The sequence below is a fragment of the Populus nigra genome, chromosome 19 (assembly GCF_951802175.1).
Source record: "Populus nigra chromosome 19, ddPopNigr1.1, whole genome shotgun sequence".
Taxonomy (NCBI): Eukaryota; Viridiplantae; Streptophyta; class Magnoliopsida; order Malpighiales; family Salicaceae; genus Populus; species Populus nigra.
The window spans coordinates 8,803,007-8,821,714 of record NC_084870.1 but is presented as its reverse complement, the minus strand read 5'-3'; the positions used below and the strand labels follow the sequence as shown (position 1 = coordinate 8,821,714).

Here is an 18,708-nt window from a genome sequence, read left to right as displayed (position 1 = left end):
TGTGAACAATTCAACAGGAAAAAAGTTGCGTCAACCTAAGAAGAAACTGCACTGTGGCATTTTCAGAAAAAGAAGGATACTGTCCCACCCTACCGTAAAACGGTTTAAAGCACAAACATTCATTCAAGATAGATAATGAATTCCACGCATAATGAGGCATGTTCATGCTTATAACTTCTTCATTCCATAGCAGTTTCCACCATGTGGCATGTACAGAGCACAAAAATTTCCGGTGGGTTGTTTAAAGCCAACAGAAAATGCATCCTCTAATCGCTTAACAGAAACATTGACGATTAAAATACAGCGGGCAATACTGACAGGAAACATACACAAAACCTAAGAAACTTCGTTATTGAAACAAAATTATAACCCGGTGCATATAACTGTATTTTATGGATCTAGCCTAACCATGTATATACAAAGGAATTGGACTCTAGTCCCCCTTACCCCTTTTCTTTCAAAACACCACAAGCACAATAACAGGCTGTACAATGACAAGATAAGCATTGGCTTTCATCGTTCACTCATTGAACTGCTCCAGATTTCGCACTGCACAAATTTTCTTTTCTTCCCTCTTTGCAGAAAAGCCCATTTACTATGACCTCAACCCAATAGAGTATCGTGTGTACCGCACAGACCACATTAAATAAGCTTCCATCTCAGGAACCCTTTATGGTTTTATTGTCCTTTAGTATCTGACCTGCAAGTATCAGAAGCTCCACCATTTCAAAACCTGCAGCAGAAACAGGATCTATCTTCTCACCACTGTGTTCCCCATAAATATCAGTTAGCTTGTTGTGGAAACTTTCACCAATTGATGCATCATCTTCCTCGGCAGACCAACTAATGGGTAAGGAGCTTCCAAGGGCAGTCTTCACAAGTCTAGCCTCGGAAATGATATCATCAAGAGCTACTGGCAGGCCACTAACTGTACCTTCACGAGTATCTGACTCTTTGACCTATAAATTATGTAATAGCATTACATAAAACCTATTAGTTTCAAACTAAGAACCGACTGTCTGATCAAACATAATGCACAATAACTTCTATGAAGCAGGTGATAAAATCAGCATCATATTAATGTTATTATGATATTGTTTGACCTTAAAAAAAAAAGGGAAAAGCAAAATTTCAACTGTACCACCATTCCAAACAGTAAAAATATAATTGTAGCATCCTAAAAAGCTGATCCAGTGCTGAGCCAAAAATGAAGCATATCCATGCTTGAAGAAAGGATCTTGTACATATGACGAAGAAAAAATTACCTTTAGAAGTGCAAGGCGTAGTCTGTGAATTGCAGAAATTAGATGATCCATGCTTTCCATGCTTTCCTTGAGAGTGGCATTTTCAATCTTCATTCTGAGACATAAAGTATAAACATCCATTTCATTAACAGTTACTTTGTAAGAGAAGGGTTCTGTGTGTGCGTGGGTGGGTGTTTGGGTGTTGGGGAAGGGAGGCAGCCCAGGCAGTCTTTGTTGATGTAATTTACTGAAAAATGTCAGAGGGTGTGATCTGACATGCAGGCACCACCAATCAAGTGTTCAGTTGTGGAATTCAACCAGGTTTTACTAACCTCGCAAAATCCATGTCATTTGACCTTTTCCCAGAGAAACTCCCTGCACCACTCGTGGAAGCTTGAGCTTCATTTCCACTATCCAGCATGCCCATCCAACGTCTTAGATATGTCCTCTTCAGCAGATTTCTTATCCTTCCATCTCTTTCATGATTAGAAAGTCTTCTCTCCCCATTGTCACACAAAAAATCTTGTTTTATCTCACTGCCGACTTTCCTGCACAATATGTCATGTTACATTCATTCAGGTAGTTTTAGCCATCAGATCAAAGTGTGCATCTGTTAGCAAGGGAAAAGAATTCATGTGTACCTCAATACTTATTTTTAACAAGATGATTAATTTAAGGACATCAAAAGAAATCCAAGTCGAATAAAAACAAGGTAGATCAACTAGAGAAGTGAATGGAGAAAACTACTGCAGTCAAGGAGTGAACATCAATGTGAAGGAAGGTTCAACATGCTGTGTGAAAACAGAATTGCAGACCTTTGATTTCGATCCGGAATAACCTCTAGGGGAGCTTTATCAAAATTCACAATAATATGTAGTATTGCTCATCAATAACCTGTGTATCTTATTTGATAAAGCATTTTAACTTGATCTAGACTCATACTCATACTTCAAATACATATTTACTTAATGCTAGACTAGCAAATGCCTCAAAAAAAAAATTATATAAAAAAATCATGCTGCATAGCTTTGGGAGAATCCCCAGCAGATAACAAAAGAAGTATAAAGAAACATTGATTTTAACAAAGCATATACTACAATGTATACTTTAGGACAAGAAGAGATCTTACTCTTGTAGTTGTTGATATTCAAGCTTTAACTGCGCCCACTCCATGAGAACTTTAACTTTTTCATTGGTGACCTAAACCATCACAACATTTGTGCACTCATTGTGAGGTTAAAGAAGGATATAAATATTTTTACTTAGATAAATGCGCATCAAACTTCATATTAGAAGATATTCAGACTCGGTGAGGAGAGTACTCCATGGAAAACATACCAAGGAGAAAGATGTTCCATTCTGCCTAATAACATTTTCATAATGTTTCCTTCGTGTATGATAAGATAATTACTGTAGTGAAGTAGTGAAGTAGTGAAGCATAACTCTATAACTCCATTTAGAAATTTGCAAGAGTTACTTATAATACTCAGGTAAAAGAGAAACCAACATGAAAAACTTGCAAGTAACAAAAATTCCACGGGAATTACTTGTAGTAAGTTTCTTTGAAGCTCCTCTGTCTTTTTCTGAAGAGCCATGCAGACATTTCTCTCCAGTAAATGCCTTTCTTCCTGCTGAGATAAAAGCAATAGTGCTGAAACCTGAGAAAGAAACAAAAAAAGAGCAGAAAGAGTATAATTATCTCAAATCAGCTGCATCACTTAAACATACAGCTGGCCAAAATAAATAGAGAATAAAGAGAGAGAAAGTAAAATTATAAAACATGAAATAAATCTCAGACCTTTTCTTGCAGTGCCTGTGCAAGGCCTTCAGACAAGTTGCCTTCTTTATCAGCCACGATATCTGGTGAGCCTTCGTCATTTCTCTACAGCAGGTGATGAACATAAAAATAAATAAATAAACACGACAGAAATAGTAGAACAAAAATTATGTTTGACCTTCTGATTCTGTTGAAGCATTTTCCTTAATGCTTTAAAATTTCCACATTAGTAAAAAGACAAGAAGAATAATCAAATCAGACCAAAACAGAAAACAGAGTTAAGGGCTTGTTAGTAGAACAAAGTAGGGGTTAGCTGAGTTGGTACGCAAGAGGTGGCAACCAGGAAGAACAATTATACTAGGCAACTATCACTTTCTTGATCTATTGAAATACCATAAACCTAATTTGACACAAACACCTATACATTTCTCTCCATGCTCAGTGTGATGGAGGTTAACACTAAAAAACTAGGAGAGGTTGAGTTGAGATCCTTTCTGCTGTGTTAAGAGTGGGTACTAAAAAAACTATCCGATGGTTAAAAAAAACCAAAGCATTGGTAATCTCTTGTCTATAAACAAAACTCTCACTACAAAAAGAATGAAGCAGATCTCAAGGAAGTTTAATCACCATTGACCCATTTTTCTTCCCACGGTCAATAGGAAATTTTGGAATTGGATCATGTTTCGAATTGAGGAAGATCATTGGAGGCTAGGTCAGCTTCCTTAGTTTCTATTTGCTAACTTCTCCCCATGCCAATGTTTTATACTTACGAGGCACATTTTGTTACGCCAAATCCTGCGGTCGCAGCATTCCCTGAGCAGGATTGTGCCTATAATAGGAGTACAGGACCATTGTCTGACAGTTACAGAGACTATCATGCTAAGAGCTATATTAACACCAATCCAAATTCTATTTACACTCACCACATCATATCTTCCCATAGACTCCAATATTAGCAAAGTAATAGAGAATAATATTTTACAGTTGGCAGACTAATGTATTAATTAAGAATTATTTGTCTTGGTCAAGAATTATTTGATGACTCTTCCCCCCTGCTTATTTTGCCCACTGTCACCTCTAGCTGGCTAGTGGCTTATTTAGGCCCCAGGCTGTAGGGTCAAGACACCAATAAGGAACCACTTCCTTTGGCAAGTACACAGGAAATGATTATACGCTAGCCTTAAGAATCTACTTGTGATGGTGAAGCAAATTGTTACTATGTGCACTACAGATAAAGAGACAGAAGACCAAGTACAAAGATAGTGATTGACCTACCTTGGATGCTAAGGCAGAATCAGCATCAGTACTCATATGCAAATCTCCAAATTTATTTTCTTGAAGTTTTACAACTCTACAAAGCTCCAAATTCTGTTCTCTGGTCACATCGAATTGCTTGATCTTTTCTTCTGCCATATCAATGATCGATTTGAGATAGGATCTTTCCTCACCAAGTAAGCTTGTGATTTGATCTCTATGCTGAGAATGGTAATGGCGTAATTCTTCTATCCCAGTTGTAACCATTTTGTTCCAAAGAACCTGCAGGAAAGTCAACAATTTCATTGATTAGCAAAGGGATATGGGGATCAAATTTAAAGCTCAAAAATCAAGGCATTCGTCTCCGCACTTGCTTCATTTCAAGTTCACGAACTTTCTTCTTTAAGTGATTTTCAATTTCCAAACCCTATAATCCACAACAAAATCTGTATTAAGCAAATATACAGCATAATAATACAATTACAACCTAGATAAAGCAGAAATTAACCAGATAAATTCATACCACTTGTAATTTGCTTTGAAGCTTTTCCAGAGAGTTCCTCAGTGCCTCCACCTCTTCTTCTAATGCACTCTGTCTGATGAGAAGTTATTCAAGTTGCATACAGAAAATATGAAGTAACTCTAGAGACAACTAAAATTCTTGTAGAAGCTGATGTAATAATTTCATGCTCTTTGTGGATCTAGGAAATGAATTAGACATTGTCAATTTCTTCACCCATCATTACTTGCTTATGGATCTGGTAACATTCTTTAAATTACATGGTTGATGCAGTGAATGTGAAAGAAACAGGTACAGGCTAGATACTAAGATAAAACAAGTATTTATTAAATTCAGGCCTCTAAAATAGTGACAGAACGATCCTATACATGGTGCACCATATGATGAGCACCAATGCTGATATGATGGGTACTCAAGGAACAAGCAAAAACAAAGGTCATGAGAACTTACAATGTATTTAGAAGTGGAGGCATCATTATAACTCCACATTTCTTCTGAGTCATGTAACAGACACGCACATTTATCATCCCAACTTGTATCCTCAAATCCCTCGAGAGAATACTGCCTGATCTCATAAAATTTATTGACAACCTGTAAATGAAAGGTAAATAAGGACTACATGATGCGTCCTAAACTTCAAATGTACAATGAAATCTGAAGTTCACTGCACAGACATTTTCCACGTTTCAACTAGGGACAAAAGACTATTACCATTACCATGTAATCTATATGCCGGATGTGTAAAGGTTTCAACTTTCAAGTACGCTCTTGCTATTACCTAAGAACATGAAACAATTACCTTCTTGAAAGTCTCAATCTGTTCTTCTTGCTTTACTAGATCACTCTCCAGTGCATCATTTAGTCTCTTCTGTTCAAGAACATCTGAATTAAGCACTTCTAACCTGCATAAACAATTCTTTAAATATTCAATCATAAAAAGGTATTCATTCAACCAGCATCTCAATGATGCATCACATAATTACAAACCATAAAATCCCTTTGAGAACACAAATGGAAAAGCCACACATGATAAAGGATAGCTAAATTCACAAATGAACAGTTATGAAATCTAGACATGCAATGCCGCTACCTTTTTCCAATGATCGGGAAGATTTTGAAAGGAACAGAACATCACCATAAACTATTTATAGCATTCTTCAATGTAATATTAATAGCAAAATGATACTGTTCAGATAGAATATTAAAATACACCGCAAGAAGTGTAACACTCAAAAGACTAACAAGATTTGCATCATAATCTCCATATTACATAATGCAACAAAATAAGCAGTCAGTGGAGAATAACCTTTTACTTTTGTGACTTTGAACACAATATTAATACCAAAAACAGAGTATAAACATAACAAGTACCTCTGCTGAATTTCATTAAATTTCTGGGACATGGATTCCTCCTTCTCCTTTGCTTTTTCAGCCTGCCATCAATCATTAACGAAATTATAAACCTTAAGAATATACATTCAGGAATATACTTATGAAAGGTTATGGGTAAGAAACCAAAGTCAAGCATCTAATCAACAAATTTCAAAAAGACTTTTTCAGAACCTCCATTATCGAAGTATCACGCTCAGCAAAAGCAGCAGCTACACAACCTTGGAAAAACTTAACCTGCTTCTCTGCCTCCATGTTCTGGAGAAAGAAAACGAAACAAGAAGTCAGGATTAATAATGAAAGAAAAATTACATCCACCACAAAAAAAAATTTAATATTTTGAAAAAGAAAACAATAAAGGCGATAGAAGCATTTCACAAACATCATAGCTAGCAAAAACTGCTAATCCTGTCACCATCGCCAATTGCTTGTAGGTGAAACTTAAGTCATAACTTTGTAATCACCAAATTAGCATCTCCTCCAAATGTAAATATGGTAGTTGATGAAGCTAGGTCCTCAATAAAAGCTAACACAAGAAATGACAATTGAAAGACAAAAAATCTTGAATGGAAAATATATGAAGCTTTTGTTTGATGAGAAGTTGCTTCTTATGATGCCAAAGTATTATCTATTCTCTCCTGTTGGTTTATGCTGTCATTTGGTGGTTGTTGAATTCATAATTCCGTCTAGTAGATTTTTGATAAAAATACTCACAAGAAAAGAATGATTGATGCCACATACAAGCACACACCGGAATAAACATGTGCAGAGAGAGTGAGAGACCAACCTTTGCAGCCTCTGCTTGGTGTAGTTCGGCCAATTGGGTCTGAAGACAACATAGTAAACATGTAAGCTATATCACCAAAGGCATCGAAATGTGACAAAGCAGCTAATAACTACAAAAGTTTTCTCACTTTAATTCGGTAAGCCTCAGAAAGCTCCTCTTGAAGATTAAGATTATCTCTTGTGCAAGCAACCAACTGCTTTTTCAATTTCTCAATCTCCTGGACCAATCCAGCTGTCCTAAAAGAGCATTATTTCAATAGTACAATCCTTATGTTTCCTTTCACTAGTAGCAACCCCGTAGAATAATAAAATGGGAAAATCCTGATCCTATACACAGAAAAATATAGATAGATAAATAAATAAATATACCTCTGGAAATGCATTCGAGTAGCAGCAGCAAGGTAACCAGGTCCAGCTTGCTGCATACACAATTGTTCTATATCTTTGTGCAACTCATCACGCTCTACAAGACAATACACTTCAATCACGTTATGGGGAAGGGAAAAAAAAGAGGCTACAAGCAAAATGGGTATCTTTAATCATTTAATAAAGTGCTGTATTTTAGACGCAGTTTGGTTTCCACGTCCAGGAATAGAACACAGATATGAATTCTCGAATTGGCCTTTAAATAATTTAACAAAGAATTCTAAAAGAAAGCAATATAGCGTAAGAGAACAGCATCACTGAAGTTTTAAACAAGAGAGAAGGATCATTTGAGTCAGAAAGAAAGAAAGATATTACCATGTTCCAATTGTTGGATTCGAGCAACCATGGACTCCTTGTCGTTTAAATTTGTATCCATCTCTGTTTGTGAAAGAGAGATGGATTTTACAGCAAAAGAAGAATCTAAATTAACTGGAATTATATCGATTTGGTTATTAGATGTGCGCGCGCGCGTGTATGGTAAAGAAGAGAAGGAAGGAGATGTATAATTAACTGCAAAGAAAAGGGAAGAAGAGCTGAACTGAAGGGCAAGACAGGAATATAATAAGTTGTTCATTTGTGTAATCTCCCGTAGCAACAACGTATTATTTGGTTTGTACGCCTGGTAGGGTGGTGATTGTTATTTTTTAAATTGTTTTTTATTTAAAATTATATTTTTAAAATTATTTTTGATATTATTATATTAAACCATTAAAAATATAAAAAATTAAATTTTTAAAAAACATTATTTCAAAAACATTACTAATAATAATTGAAATGGATATGTCATCTTATTAAGATTTGTTTATATTTGATAATTAAAAAAAAATCATTAAAGTAGCTTTGTGTGCTAAGCCATTAATCAAGAGAGAAATCAATCTCTTTCTTTTTTAATTATTTTAAAAATACATTTATTATATTAATTTGATGCGATAATAATATGATTTGAATTTGATTGTTTTCTTTAATAATAAAGATATTCTCTCAAACATCTTTCACATTAACTCATTGGATTTAAAGAGACTAAATATGAAGCTAAATACGAAAAAATAAGATAAATTCAATTAATCCAAGTCAATATTAGAAGAATCCTGACAGCCTGGTGGTCTTCGGGCCAAACCATAATGATGGTCGTGATTGTCGTTTATGACAAATTGACAACATCCTAATCATCACCGTAAAAATTGTAAATGGTGGTATTAACAAGGAAACATGTACTGTGTCTATACTAAGTACGCTTTCATTTACTTCTCCATCAATAGAGTTAGGGTTTTTGTTTCACGATTTTTAAGGTAGGAAAAATAAAACCTTTTTGCCAAGGACAACTGTGCTGGCATTTCAAGTATTATTAGTTACGGATCTTATTTGATATTGGTTATAATTATTTTTAAAAGTATTTTTTATTAAGAAATATTTTAAAATAATATATTTTTTATTTTTAAAAATTTATTTATAATATTAACATAAAAAATAAAACGATATGATAACATTAAATATAAAAATATCCAAAAGATCCCTCAGTATATAATCAGTTTATTTTATGAAAAAAAAGGAGGAAGGTGACAAAGTATCAGCTTTTTATCAGTTCCAATTTAAAAGGAAAAAAACTCCACTGTATACAATGATGACTGGACAGTTCAAAACACAATGCCCCAAAGCTACTACACTATTTAATCACATCACTGATCAATTTAATACAAGCATGGTAAGGGCTAAAATATAGAAATAAACATTGTAAATAATCCTGTTATTGCATTTTTCAACCACCCTACGGGTGACAAATATTGACAACAAAGCAGAAACTTGAGGAAATGAAATTGACATGTTCTGATCCAAAATTGTCTACAAGAATGAGCTGCCTATGCAATCTAACAAACCACCAGGATCCAGCAAAGGTCAATGCAGCAGCATAGATCATCCAAATGGGTCTTCCAATATTTACAGAAAACAATGTCAGCAAACTTGTTTGTCTCAGCATCAATCAAACTCCTTAGTGACCTTTATGAGATTTTCCATCAAGCTCGAACCGTCTGCACATTACAAAGAAACTTCATTCATGATCTTATAAAGATAAATTCCTAAAGATGCAATGAAGCAAGATATGCAAATGAAGAATCACATCCTGAAAAAAGATATTCATCATAATGAAGATCCAAGAATTGGTAGCAAACAGGACTTTACTAGTATCTAGTTTACGAGCAATTACATTTTGTTAAGTTGAAGGAAAATGTGGGGGTGAATTTATGAGATGCATCATTACCCTGATGGACTACCCAGAATAGATCCAAGCTAAAACAACCATTCAAGGAATAAGCAATTCAAAAAAGATTCTGGAAATCACGGGTGAGTGTGGGTTTTATGTTTCAACTTTCAATTTCAAACGCAAAACAGCTAATTATTTTGTTACAAGACAACTGATAAAGGGCTTCTCAAACATTTCAAAACCGATCATTAAGAGAAGATCCAGTGATGAAGTTTACCATCTTAGGGGCGGTCCTTCCTTTCAGTGTCTTCATAGCTGCTTCCGCAAATGCTTGTGCTGCCTCTGCATCAGCTTCTGCTGTCTCCGCCTCCCTTGCTGCCTCTTCAGCTACTGCTATTGCAGCTTCTGCCTCCGCAACCGCTCGAGCCGCTACCTCAGCAGCCTGTTCTGCGGTCATAGTCCTCATCTTCCCCAGATCCAAATCAATCTGAGACATTGTAAGTATATTGAAATCATCCCTTTCAATTTTGGGAGAGATCCTCTGTCTTCCTTCAAAGAATAAGGGAGAAACCCTTCTCTCAGCAAATGCTGAAGTAGGTGCAATTCTATACTTCCGTTTAACCTGCAAAAGAGAACGCAGCTGGATGTGATCCCACATTAAGAAATCAAAGTACAATTAGCGAGAAAGGAAACCAAAAGAGAGACAAAGTATTTCTTTTTTTAGCTGAAGCAGGATTTATGCAAACTAGATATTCAACTCAGCTTAAAATCTTTTCTCAGACTCAAATTCCAATGGGAAATAAAAATACAATTGAAGAATGAAGATACATACTGTGGCAGGGGATACACATGCTCTCACTGACTTCCTTGTCCCCAAACTTCAGGAAATTAAGACTGTAAAAAATAACCAACAACTAATGCAAGCCTCTAAATCTATAGCATCTTCTAGTGTCAAGCTGGCTATCAACAATAGTCAGTCACAATCCAAGTGTCTAAATGCATCACTAAATTTTCAATCCTGATCTGAAAAACAGTATTACTTAAAACAAATAAAATTGTACATTAGCCATTTCAAATTACCAGCATTTAATATTCTACACCATTTAAATGCAAGCATAGCAATTACAAGTGTTTACCGTGACACTACAAGTTTGGAGCATAATTACCTTAATCAGTTTACCATTTGCCGCCAGATACTTCAATTTAGCTGATAATATCCTCTTAAAGTCATTTGGTGGCCAATATTGTTCCTGTAATATAAGCCAGGAAGGTCAGCTAACTAAACAAATAAACTTCTTAACATGAAATTATATAAAAGACACAATACATGCTGATAACACAAACGCTTCCTTCATATGATATGGCCCAAAAAAAAGGGAAAGATAAATTTTTAAAATGTCAACATAAATACTACCTTGCCCAACAAAATGTCATTGGCACCTGTCCCGAAAACTATCCTGCCCAGAATTTTATGTTATTAGCACCTGTCCCAGAGATTATCCTGACTAGAATTTGTTGGCTCAACATATTACCAGTCGTGATAAGTGAATAATTGCAATATAAAAGGGTAGTATATTTTAAATTTATCTGTATTGCATTATCCAGTCAGGCATGGGCAATCTGGTGTAAGGCATTGCCCTAAAATTATTCTAAAACAGTGGATATATATTCCTTGAAGCAGAAAAGTTATAAAAGGGTAGCAGGTTTTAAATTTATCTGTATTGCATTATCCAGTCAGACATGGGCAGTGGTGTAAAACATTGCCCTAAAATTATTCTAAAACAGTGGACATATACTCCTGGAAGCAGAAAAGTTAAAAAGAGTGACCCCCAATGTTGTTTGGCTTCAGACAAGATACATGATCAAAAGACCTTCTGAAAATATTAAATAATTGTTTATTTTGTACAAGATAACTAATGAGAGAATTATCAGCCATATGGATTGATCAAATTTGAATGAAATCCAACTTTCAGATCATTGGGCATTAGAAAAAATAAGAAAATACCTCGACCTTCTGTCTAGATTGTCAAAGCTATATTAGAATTGCCAGTTTTGTATTGTCTGTTTTAAAACTTAAATTTGTAGATTTTGTATTTGATTCTTAAATTAGCAGTTGCATTAATGTTAATAAAGGCTTGTGCTACTTTAAGTTGGATCTACTACAACCATTGTAAGAAAAAAAGTTCAATTCTACAGGATTTACAAACGGAGGAGCACCTCTATGTATGAAGCAATTGCGGTCTTATGTGAACCTCCAGGCTCCTTCAAGCTAGTTATTGCCTCCATTATAAGATTATCCAGCCTGGAAAGATGGTTACCGGTTAACAAACGTCAAAAAAAAGATATGTAATATCTAACAGTTACTGATTGTGTTCGTATAACCAACCAACAGCCACAAGCACTAAAAATTATTCAAGGTCAGACACTGAATGTGAGCAGTAAGAAAAAATCTCAAGTCTCATACATGCTAAACAAACAGTTAAAATAGCTAGTAAAATGTGATGCAAGAATGATAACTAACAGGTGGCCAATGAATACAAGAGAATGCATGAATTTCATGATAAGTGTTTGGTTTCTTTTTTTCTTTTGATTATAAAAAATGTCTAACCTTACAGTAGTTCTCTTCGGATTAACAACCGGCAATCCAGCACTGCTAACTGGAAGAGGCTTGGCATCTGGAATATCTTCATCGCTTTGAACAACAGTGCCAACAGACATAAGGTTCTCATCCTGTCTATGGACATGGTGCACCCTTTTAGGTGCTAACTTAGGCTTCTCTCTCGAGCCATACCCATTTACCATTACACTCATGTTTCTCCATTTGTCCTACCCACAAAAAACAAAGATCAATCACCCTGAATTGCACTATAAAAACATAGAGACAAACTTCCGATCCCACGAATTCACTAAATTGATCGATCAAGTAGCTGAACATCTAAAGCATAGACCATATTCCACAAGCATTAACATCCTCCTCGAAGAAATACTTCAGCGAGCTAACCTTAAGGTCCACATTCGAACGCAGATACAAGACACCACTAAATTCCGGATCTTTAAGTATCGTGCGCCATTTTCCAGCTCCATGCTTAATCACTCCAGCTTTTAGCGCTGCTTCTTCTTCTGCCGTCCATTTCTGTTTGGGTGCACCCATCAAGCTTATCAATAAATAAACTCCCCAAACAAACCTGTGATTAACCAGTCCGTTGTATCAGCAAATGCAAAGAAAAAAAGGAAAAAAAAAACCATCAACAGACAAGTCAAAACCCAAAAAAATGATTCAAGAAACCAAACAAGTATCCTCATCAATAATATTTACAGTTACTCCTGACATTTTTGACGCTCAAAGCATAGTAGATGGTATTTACCCTTTCGGTTCTATCCCTATCTTAACCTAATTGAAAAAAGTCGCATCCAACCCGATAAAAATACTATTGATCTGATCGAAAAATTATATATACATAAAATCAATATCAAGTTTCCATGATCCACCCACAAATCAGGTTCTTCTAGACTCATTCTTCACTCAATTTCACTTGCCCACAACAATACCGAACACAAATCATCGAATTCTAGAAAAAAATATAATTCCCCAAAAAAAACCTAGATTCTCAATTCTTATTGAAAATCGCCACTTAATAGCATCAAAAAAATAAATATGGAAATCGAATTCCAAAAACAGGGAGAAGGTATTGAAAAAATAGAGAATTACCCCAAATTGATTCTGTAATTTAACAAACCCTAACCCTAGAGAAGGGAAATATTATTTTCACAAGAATATTTTTGAAATGACTGAAGTATCCTTTCTAGATGCTACAGAATTTTTATTTTCTTTCTTTTTTTTAATTACCTGAAACATTTGGAAAATATGAACGTTGGATCTCATTTATTTTTTAAAAAACTTTTGAAATTTTTCTCTCTTTTAATTAGATTTTTATACTGTTTAATTAAATAAAATTATAATTAAAATACCAAGTTAAAAGATAAAAAAACTAAAATATAAAACATGAAAAAAATATATAGTTATTCTTGAATTCACATAAATATTTATTTTGCTATACAAATTAATTTTATTTATTTATTGGTTTTTATATTAGAAAGAAGAAATAAAATCTAGTTAAAAAAAACAAGAAGAAAAAAAGTTATTAATTTTTATTATTATAATAATTAAAATGATCAAATTTTATATAATTCTATTCGACTAAATAAATTCATAATGATTTTAAATTATATTTTTGTTAAACGAGAAAATAGATCAAACTTAATTTCTTTTATATTATATTTTTGTGTTTTTTAATTAATTTAAATATGTTTTGAGTTTGAACATTAATTTTATTTAGAAGTGTAAGTTAATTTTTTAGATATTAAAAAAAAACAAATTAAAAATACATTTTAGAGAACACTCAATTCCCCCAACCAATCATAGTGGTAGCCATGATTTCACAAACTTATTTTCTTTTTTTTTAAAAAAAAGGAAGAAGAATAAAAGCACAAGTGACCTAAGGTAACTAAGAAAAAAAAACTAAGGCTATGGACCTAGGCTTTTAAATTCAGGTCACACCTACATCTATGTCCTGCTCTTTTTCAACTTAAATTTAGTTTTTTATTTTAAATTAATATATTTTAAATGTTATAAATAAATTAATTTACTGAATTTTAAATTAATCAATAATAGATTTGAGTTATTATTTAAAATTAACTTTAAAATTTAGAGATTAAATTTAAAATATCTTTATTTTTAAATTATATAAGATTCAAGTAAAGTAATTTATTTTATGAATAGTAACTAAATAATAAGATTTTTCATGATTTTTATTTTATAATCGAGTCAAGTAAGATAACTTCGATTAAATAAAAAATACACTATCGAATAAGATTTTAATTGACTCTAGTTGATTGAATAAATTATCATTATTGTCTTGATTATTAAAAAAATTAATTTGGATATATTAAATTTTTAATTTTAATCAAGATTCCAGTTACAAATAAAAAATACACCATCAACACCTATATAATTTGGTTTACATTTAAAAAAATTAAGCCGCAGCCTAGCATTGAAATATTTTAATATTTATTTAATGTTCATGTTCTATGAAAGAGACTGGCCCTCTCGTTCACGAGGAAATTTTATCAGACATAAAAATAAATTGACTCCCATAACAATTACTGGAATCTTGCATTTCCAGTAACTGCCATGAAAATAATTATTACTGTTATTATTATATGGTCTTTCAAAATTTACATAACATATAAAGGGTATTATTAAATTTGATGAATACAGATTAATTTAATTAAAACATAAAACTTCAGATTATATGAATTTTGTTCTAACCTCTCTTTCCCTCTCTCTCTCACGACTCCCAAAACAGCTCCTCTAGGACACAAATAACATTTCATGGGCAATCACTTTTTCTTTTTAATAAATAAATAAATAAACAACTTGGGTATCGCATTTTTCTTTCTGTTTATCTTGCTATGGTTATTGGAAAAAATTTGGCAGCGATACATTGCTCAACAGTGAGGCCCAAAGACAACTTCAGGGGACCACCTCTAATCGGGCTTAAAAGACAACATTTGTCTGGGTACGACGCTAGGTTTAGTTGGACTTGACTCGCATGCTCACATGTATGTTTTTGTCGCATGTTCATATTTATATTTTATCTGTTTGTTTCACAGTGTCTCTTTTTCTCCGCTACAGGAAGAAAATTTTATTGAGAGAGAGTGAACATAACCATTCAGTCCTGTTAAATACAAGCTGAGAGCATGAACTTGGTAAAAGCTCCATGCTAGAGGTCAACACGAGGGAGCTTAATGTAATATTTGGTTTATAAACAAATTATCCTCTGAGAAGATGTGTGAATGTTATTTCAATTCAATTTTCATATACATTTTAAATTGTATAATTAAATTTAATTATATGATTTAGTATTTTATTTCAAATATAAAAATTATAATAATTGCACTTCCATGCTCCAAAAGAACTAGATTTTGGTATCCTAATAACAACTATCTTTTAATATCAAGAAAATGCCAGCTAACCGGAGCAAAAAACAACTTGCAAAGCAATGATCTGACCGTACACGAAAGAGAAGGCCCCTCCCCCCCAACTCGGTGGCGCGTTTAATTGCTGTTTCCTTTCCCAGAAGATGACAAAAGGAGAATTGACCCCATGAAAGTGAAAGAAGCAACAAATACACTAATCCATGTTCACACGAAAAAAACACTTCTCTTCCAGGACCGAACGCATATAGAACCCCGATGTAACTAATTTACACTGATTAACTCTAGATATTTAGGTATACACTCCACTACAAGCACAATCTGAAAGTCAATTTTTCCTATTGGCAGACTTGTCTTATGTAAAAAGGCAACAACGAAGTGGAAAGAAAGGAAATGGCAACAACGAAGTGGAAACAAAGGAAATGACCTCAACAGCACTTCGTTGAAATTATAATCATGTAACCAAAGTGTATGGCCAAAAAGGGTTCTTCCACCACAATAATGCCAACGAGTTTGCTAGCAGTTGATTCCCTCGTCTTCTCACTTTTCCCTCTACAGCAAGATAAGCATATAGAATAAACAAAATTCCAACATGTGGGCCAGACAAAAGTTCAAGAAATGGCACATATTCTCTATGCAACCAAACTTTTTAGCTCTCGCGATTCCAAAAGATGGCCAAAGCTAACCATTTAAAACGAACTAACATGTTACATAAATTGGAGGAAACAAATAGCTGGTGAATGTACTTCCATTTAGTAAAATCACAATTCCAAACACTTTACAAACATCTAGAATAAAAGCTAGTAAATCATAGCGGCAAGGAATTTGAAACTAAAGCGCGCACAAACGCATGAGAAGTTGAACAAATTGTTCGCTTCCATGCAAAGGTTCAGATTATTTATGCAAGATAAGCATTGAAAGAAGAAATAACAAACTGGACAGGAGGGCTTAAATCAATAAGAATAGCATCATTGTATAAATCCCTTTGAAGGACACTCAAATGACCATTGCAAATCAATCATCATACTTCTATCGAATCAATCACCCAACCACAGCTCTCTCATCAAAAGCAGGCATCCAGGAGACAGCAGCAGCACAGAGCAGCCAAACTACGTGTCAAAAGAACAAACATAAAATTAAAACATCATTATTATATATCGCGACAAAAACATTATCAACGGAGTTCTAGCCCTAGAGAAAGCAAAGACACGAAATAATTTCCCAGAGCAAACACTGCGCCATGAAATTATAGCCCTACAGAAAGCAGAGACGCCATCACACAACTCAAACTCAACTTCTGCATTTACAACTCTATAAACCCAGAAAACAGAAATTAGCATGACATTACACTATCACAAACACACACAACACAATCAGTGGCCCGGCTGAAGTATATGGGGGGCAACAAGATCACAACACCCATTACACAATCGCAACTCAAGTGCATGTGGACACCACAATTGAGCTGCTAAGAGATAAATTTCAGGGCGTGACTCAGAACAAGCAAGCAATTTATTAAAAATGGCTAAACCAACAAACTAGCAGCAGTCTAGTTAAGATTACTCTGACAACGTTGCAGCGTGATACTCTATTACTGTAGCGGGTTCCAAAACATCGGAAATACAAAAAAAAGGTCAGGTTTGACCAAGATATGAATAGAAAATTAAATGAACAAACCATCTTTCTTCACCAGTTATCCGTCGACGGCAATATAGAAACTTCAAACCTAAAATTACCTAATCTTTTCGACAGCCGCAAGATAAACACGAGATCTAAGCAACCGAGTTGACTCGATTCTTTTGAACAAGAATCCAGATTAAACATAGTCCCGGATCTAGATTATCAAACCAGATATAACAAAATTTCGCATTGCAAAAATGAAATAGAAAAGGGAGAGAGGGTGTTGGTGCCTACCATCCTTCCATGCAACCAGGCCCAGAACTTCCCTGTTGTTGACGGGGTGGTTGACCATACTGAGGAGCATAGGGTGGAGGAGGAGGATATCCTTGTGGTGGATAACCTTGTGGTGGGTAACCTTGAGGATACCCTTGCGGTGGGTATCCTGGTGGTGGATAAGCGTCCTTAGGATATCCTTCTGGTGGATAACCTATTAAAACAAAACAAAAAAAAACCCCATTATTTATTTATTAGATCTACCAAATCCCATAAATCAATAACAAAAAAACAAAAATCATACACAAAAAACATGATTTTCATAGGAAAAAATTGCATTTATATCTTTGTTAACTTTTAATCTTGACTTGCTTCAAATCAAAGGAAAACCTATTAAAACAAAACAACAAGACCCCAGTACTCATTAGATCTAACAGATCCCATAAAATAGTAACAAAAACAAAAAAGAAACCATGATTCTCATGGTGGGGGGAAAGGACGCGTTTAAGGAAAAGGATCAAATTCTATAATATTTTTAGAAAAAAGAAGCAAACTTGAATTGCTTCTTGATAAAAAAAAAAAGAGAGAGAGAGAAAAGGATTGAAGGGTTATGAGTGATCAATACCTTGAGGAGGCGGGACACCAACAGGAGGTTGTTGCTGGTTGTAGTAACTCATTTCTCTACGGAGATTTTAGAGAGATCAATTTATCTTCTTGGACTCTTTTGTTGCGGAGAGGGAGGGATACAGATGCACGCTGTATCTGGAGGTTAGGCTGTCAATGGGTTGTTTTTATATAAGAGAAGAGGAGTAGTTGGTTTTTACAGGACGCGCTAACTAGGTGAGACAGAACCAAAGTCGGTTTTGCTTTAAGAGCTTTTTAAAGTAAGGTATAAAATATAAATTAAATTAAATACGTATTTTAGGGGATTAGTTTGTAGTGATTTTGGCGTGTTAGCAGTTACAGGGTGTGAAAACTGTGAATAGACATGTGACTAAGATTGGAAATAATTATTCGGGGACAAGAGTATAATTATCATATCGGGACTGTTCCCCCGAAAAAATGATATCGGTTATTTATGGGATTATTAGATAAATTTATATTAAATCAACTTAGATTTATTTTTTATTTAACTAATATTATTTTTTAAAAGAAATAGTATTAATTCAATCAAGTTTATCCAGGCAATTAAATCTTTAAAAAATTAATTAAATCAATCATA

At 34.1% G+C, this 18,708-nt stretch overlaps 3 protein-coding genes across 7 annotated transcripts; all 3 read right to left on the bottom strand.

Annotated features, from left to right (window-relative positions):
• Positions 1–165: 165 nt before the first annotated feature.
• Positions 166–7,939, bottom strand: LOC133680354 (uncharacterized). 3 transcript variants are annotated; one of them, XM_062103250.1, is made up of 17 exons: positions 7,712–7,939; positions 7,340–7,433; positions 7,099–7,207; positions 6,972–7,010; positions 6,359–6,442; positions 6,167–6,228; positions 5,595–5,697; positions 5,246–5,386; positions 4,799–4,867; positions 4,646–4,702; positions 4,297–4,557; positions 3,043–3,126; positions 2,792–2,902; positions 2,374–2,444; positions 1,577–1,792; positions 1,266–1,359; positions 166–959 (listed from the first exon to the last, which is right to left on the bottom strand). In XM_062103250.1, the coding sequence occupies exons 1-17, from the start codon at positions 7,770–7,772 to the stop codon at positions 660–662; spliced, it is 1,956 nt and encodes a 651-aa protein (XP_061959234.1). In that variant the 5' UTR covers positions 7,773–7,939; the 3' UTR covers positions 166–659. The 3 variants fall into 3 exon arrangements, with proteins under 3 accessions (XP_061959234.1, XP_061959236.1, XP_061959235.1); XM_062103252.1 differs by having other exon boundaries at positions 7,099–7,202; positions 7,340–7,935; XM_062103251.1 differs by lacking the exons at positions 6,972–7,010; positions 7,099–7,207; positions 7,340–7,433; positions 7,712–7,939 and adding an exon at positions 6,567–6,706.
• A 1,160-nt stretch (positions 7,940–9,099) lies between these two features.
• Positions 9,100–13,391, bottom strand: LOC133679284 (telomere repeat-binding factor 1-like). Of its 3 annotated transcripts, none has more exons than XM_062101827.1 (7): positions 13,306–13,391; positions 12,598–12,781; positions 12,205–12,422; positions 11,814–11,898; positions 10,763–10,846; positions 9,874–10,218; positions 9,100–9,423 (listed from the first exon to the last, which is right to left on the bottom strand). In XM_062101827.1, exons 2-7 carry the CDS (start codon positions 12,745–12,747, stop codon positions 9,409–9,411), a joined length of 897 nt encoding a protein of 298 aa, XP_061957811.1. In that variant the 5' UTR covers positions 12,748–12,781; positions 13,306–13,391; the 3' UTR covers positions 9,100–9,408. The 3 variants fall into 3 exon arrangements, with proteins under 3 accessions (XP_061957811.1, XP_061957812.1, XP_061957810.1); XM_062101828.1 differs by lacking the exon at positions 13,306–13,391 and adding an exon at positions 12,962–13,294; XM_062101826.1 differs by lacking the exon at positions 13,306–13,391 and adding an exon at positions 13,090–13,294.
• Positions 13,392–16,323: 2,932 nt separating this feature from the next.
• LOC133680344 (cysteine-rich and transmembrane domain-containing protein WIH2-like) lies at positions 16,324–18,332 on the bottom strand. Its single transcript, XM_062103229.1, has 3 exons — positions 18,112–18,332; positions 17,508–17,700; positions 16,324–16,702 (listed from the first exon to the last, which is right to left on the bottom strand). Exons 1-3 carry the CDS (start codon positions 18,161–18,163, stop codon positions 16,657–16,659), a joined length of 291 nt encoding a protein of 96 aa, XP_061959213.1. The 5' UTR covers positions 18,164–18,332; the 3' UTR covers positions 16,324–16,656.
• Positions 18,333–18,708: the final 376 nt, after the last annotated feature.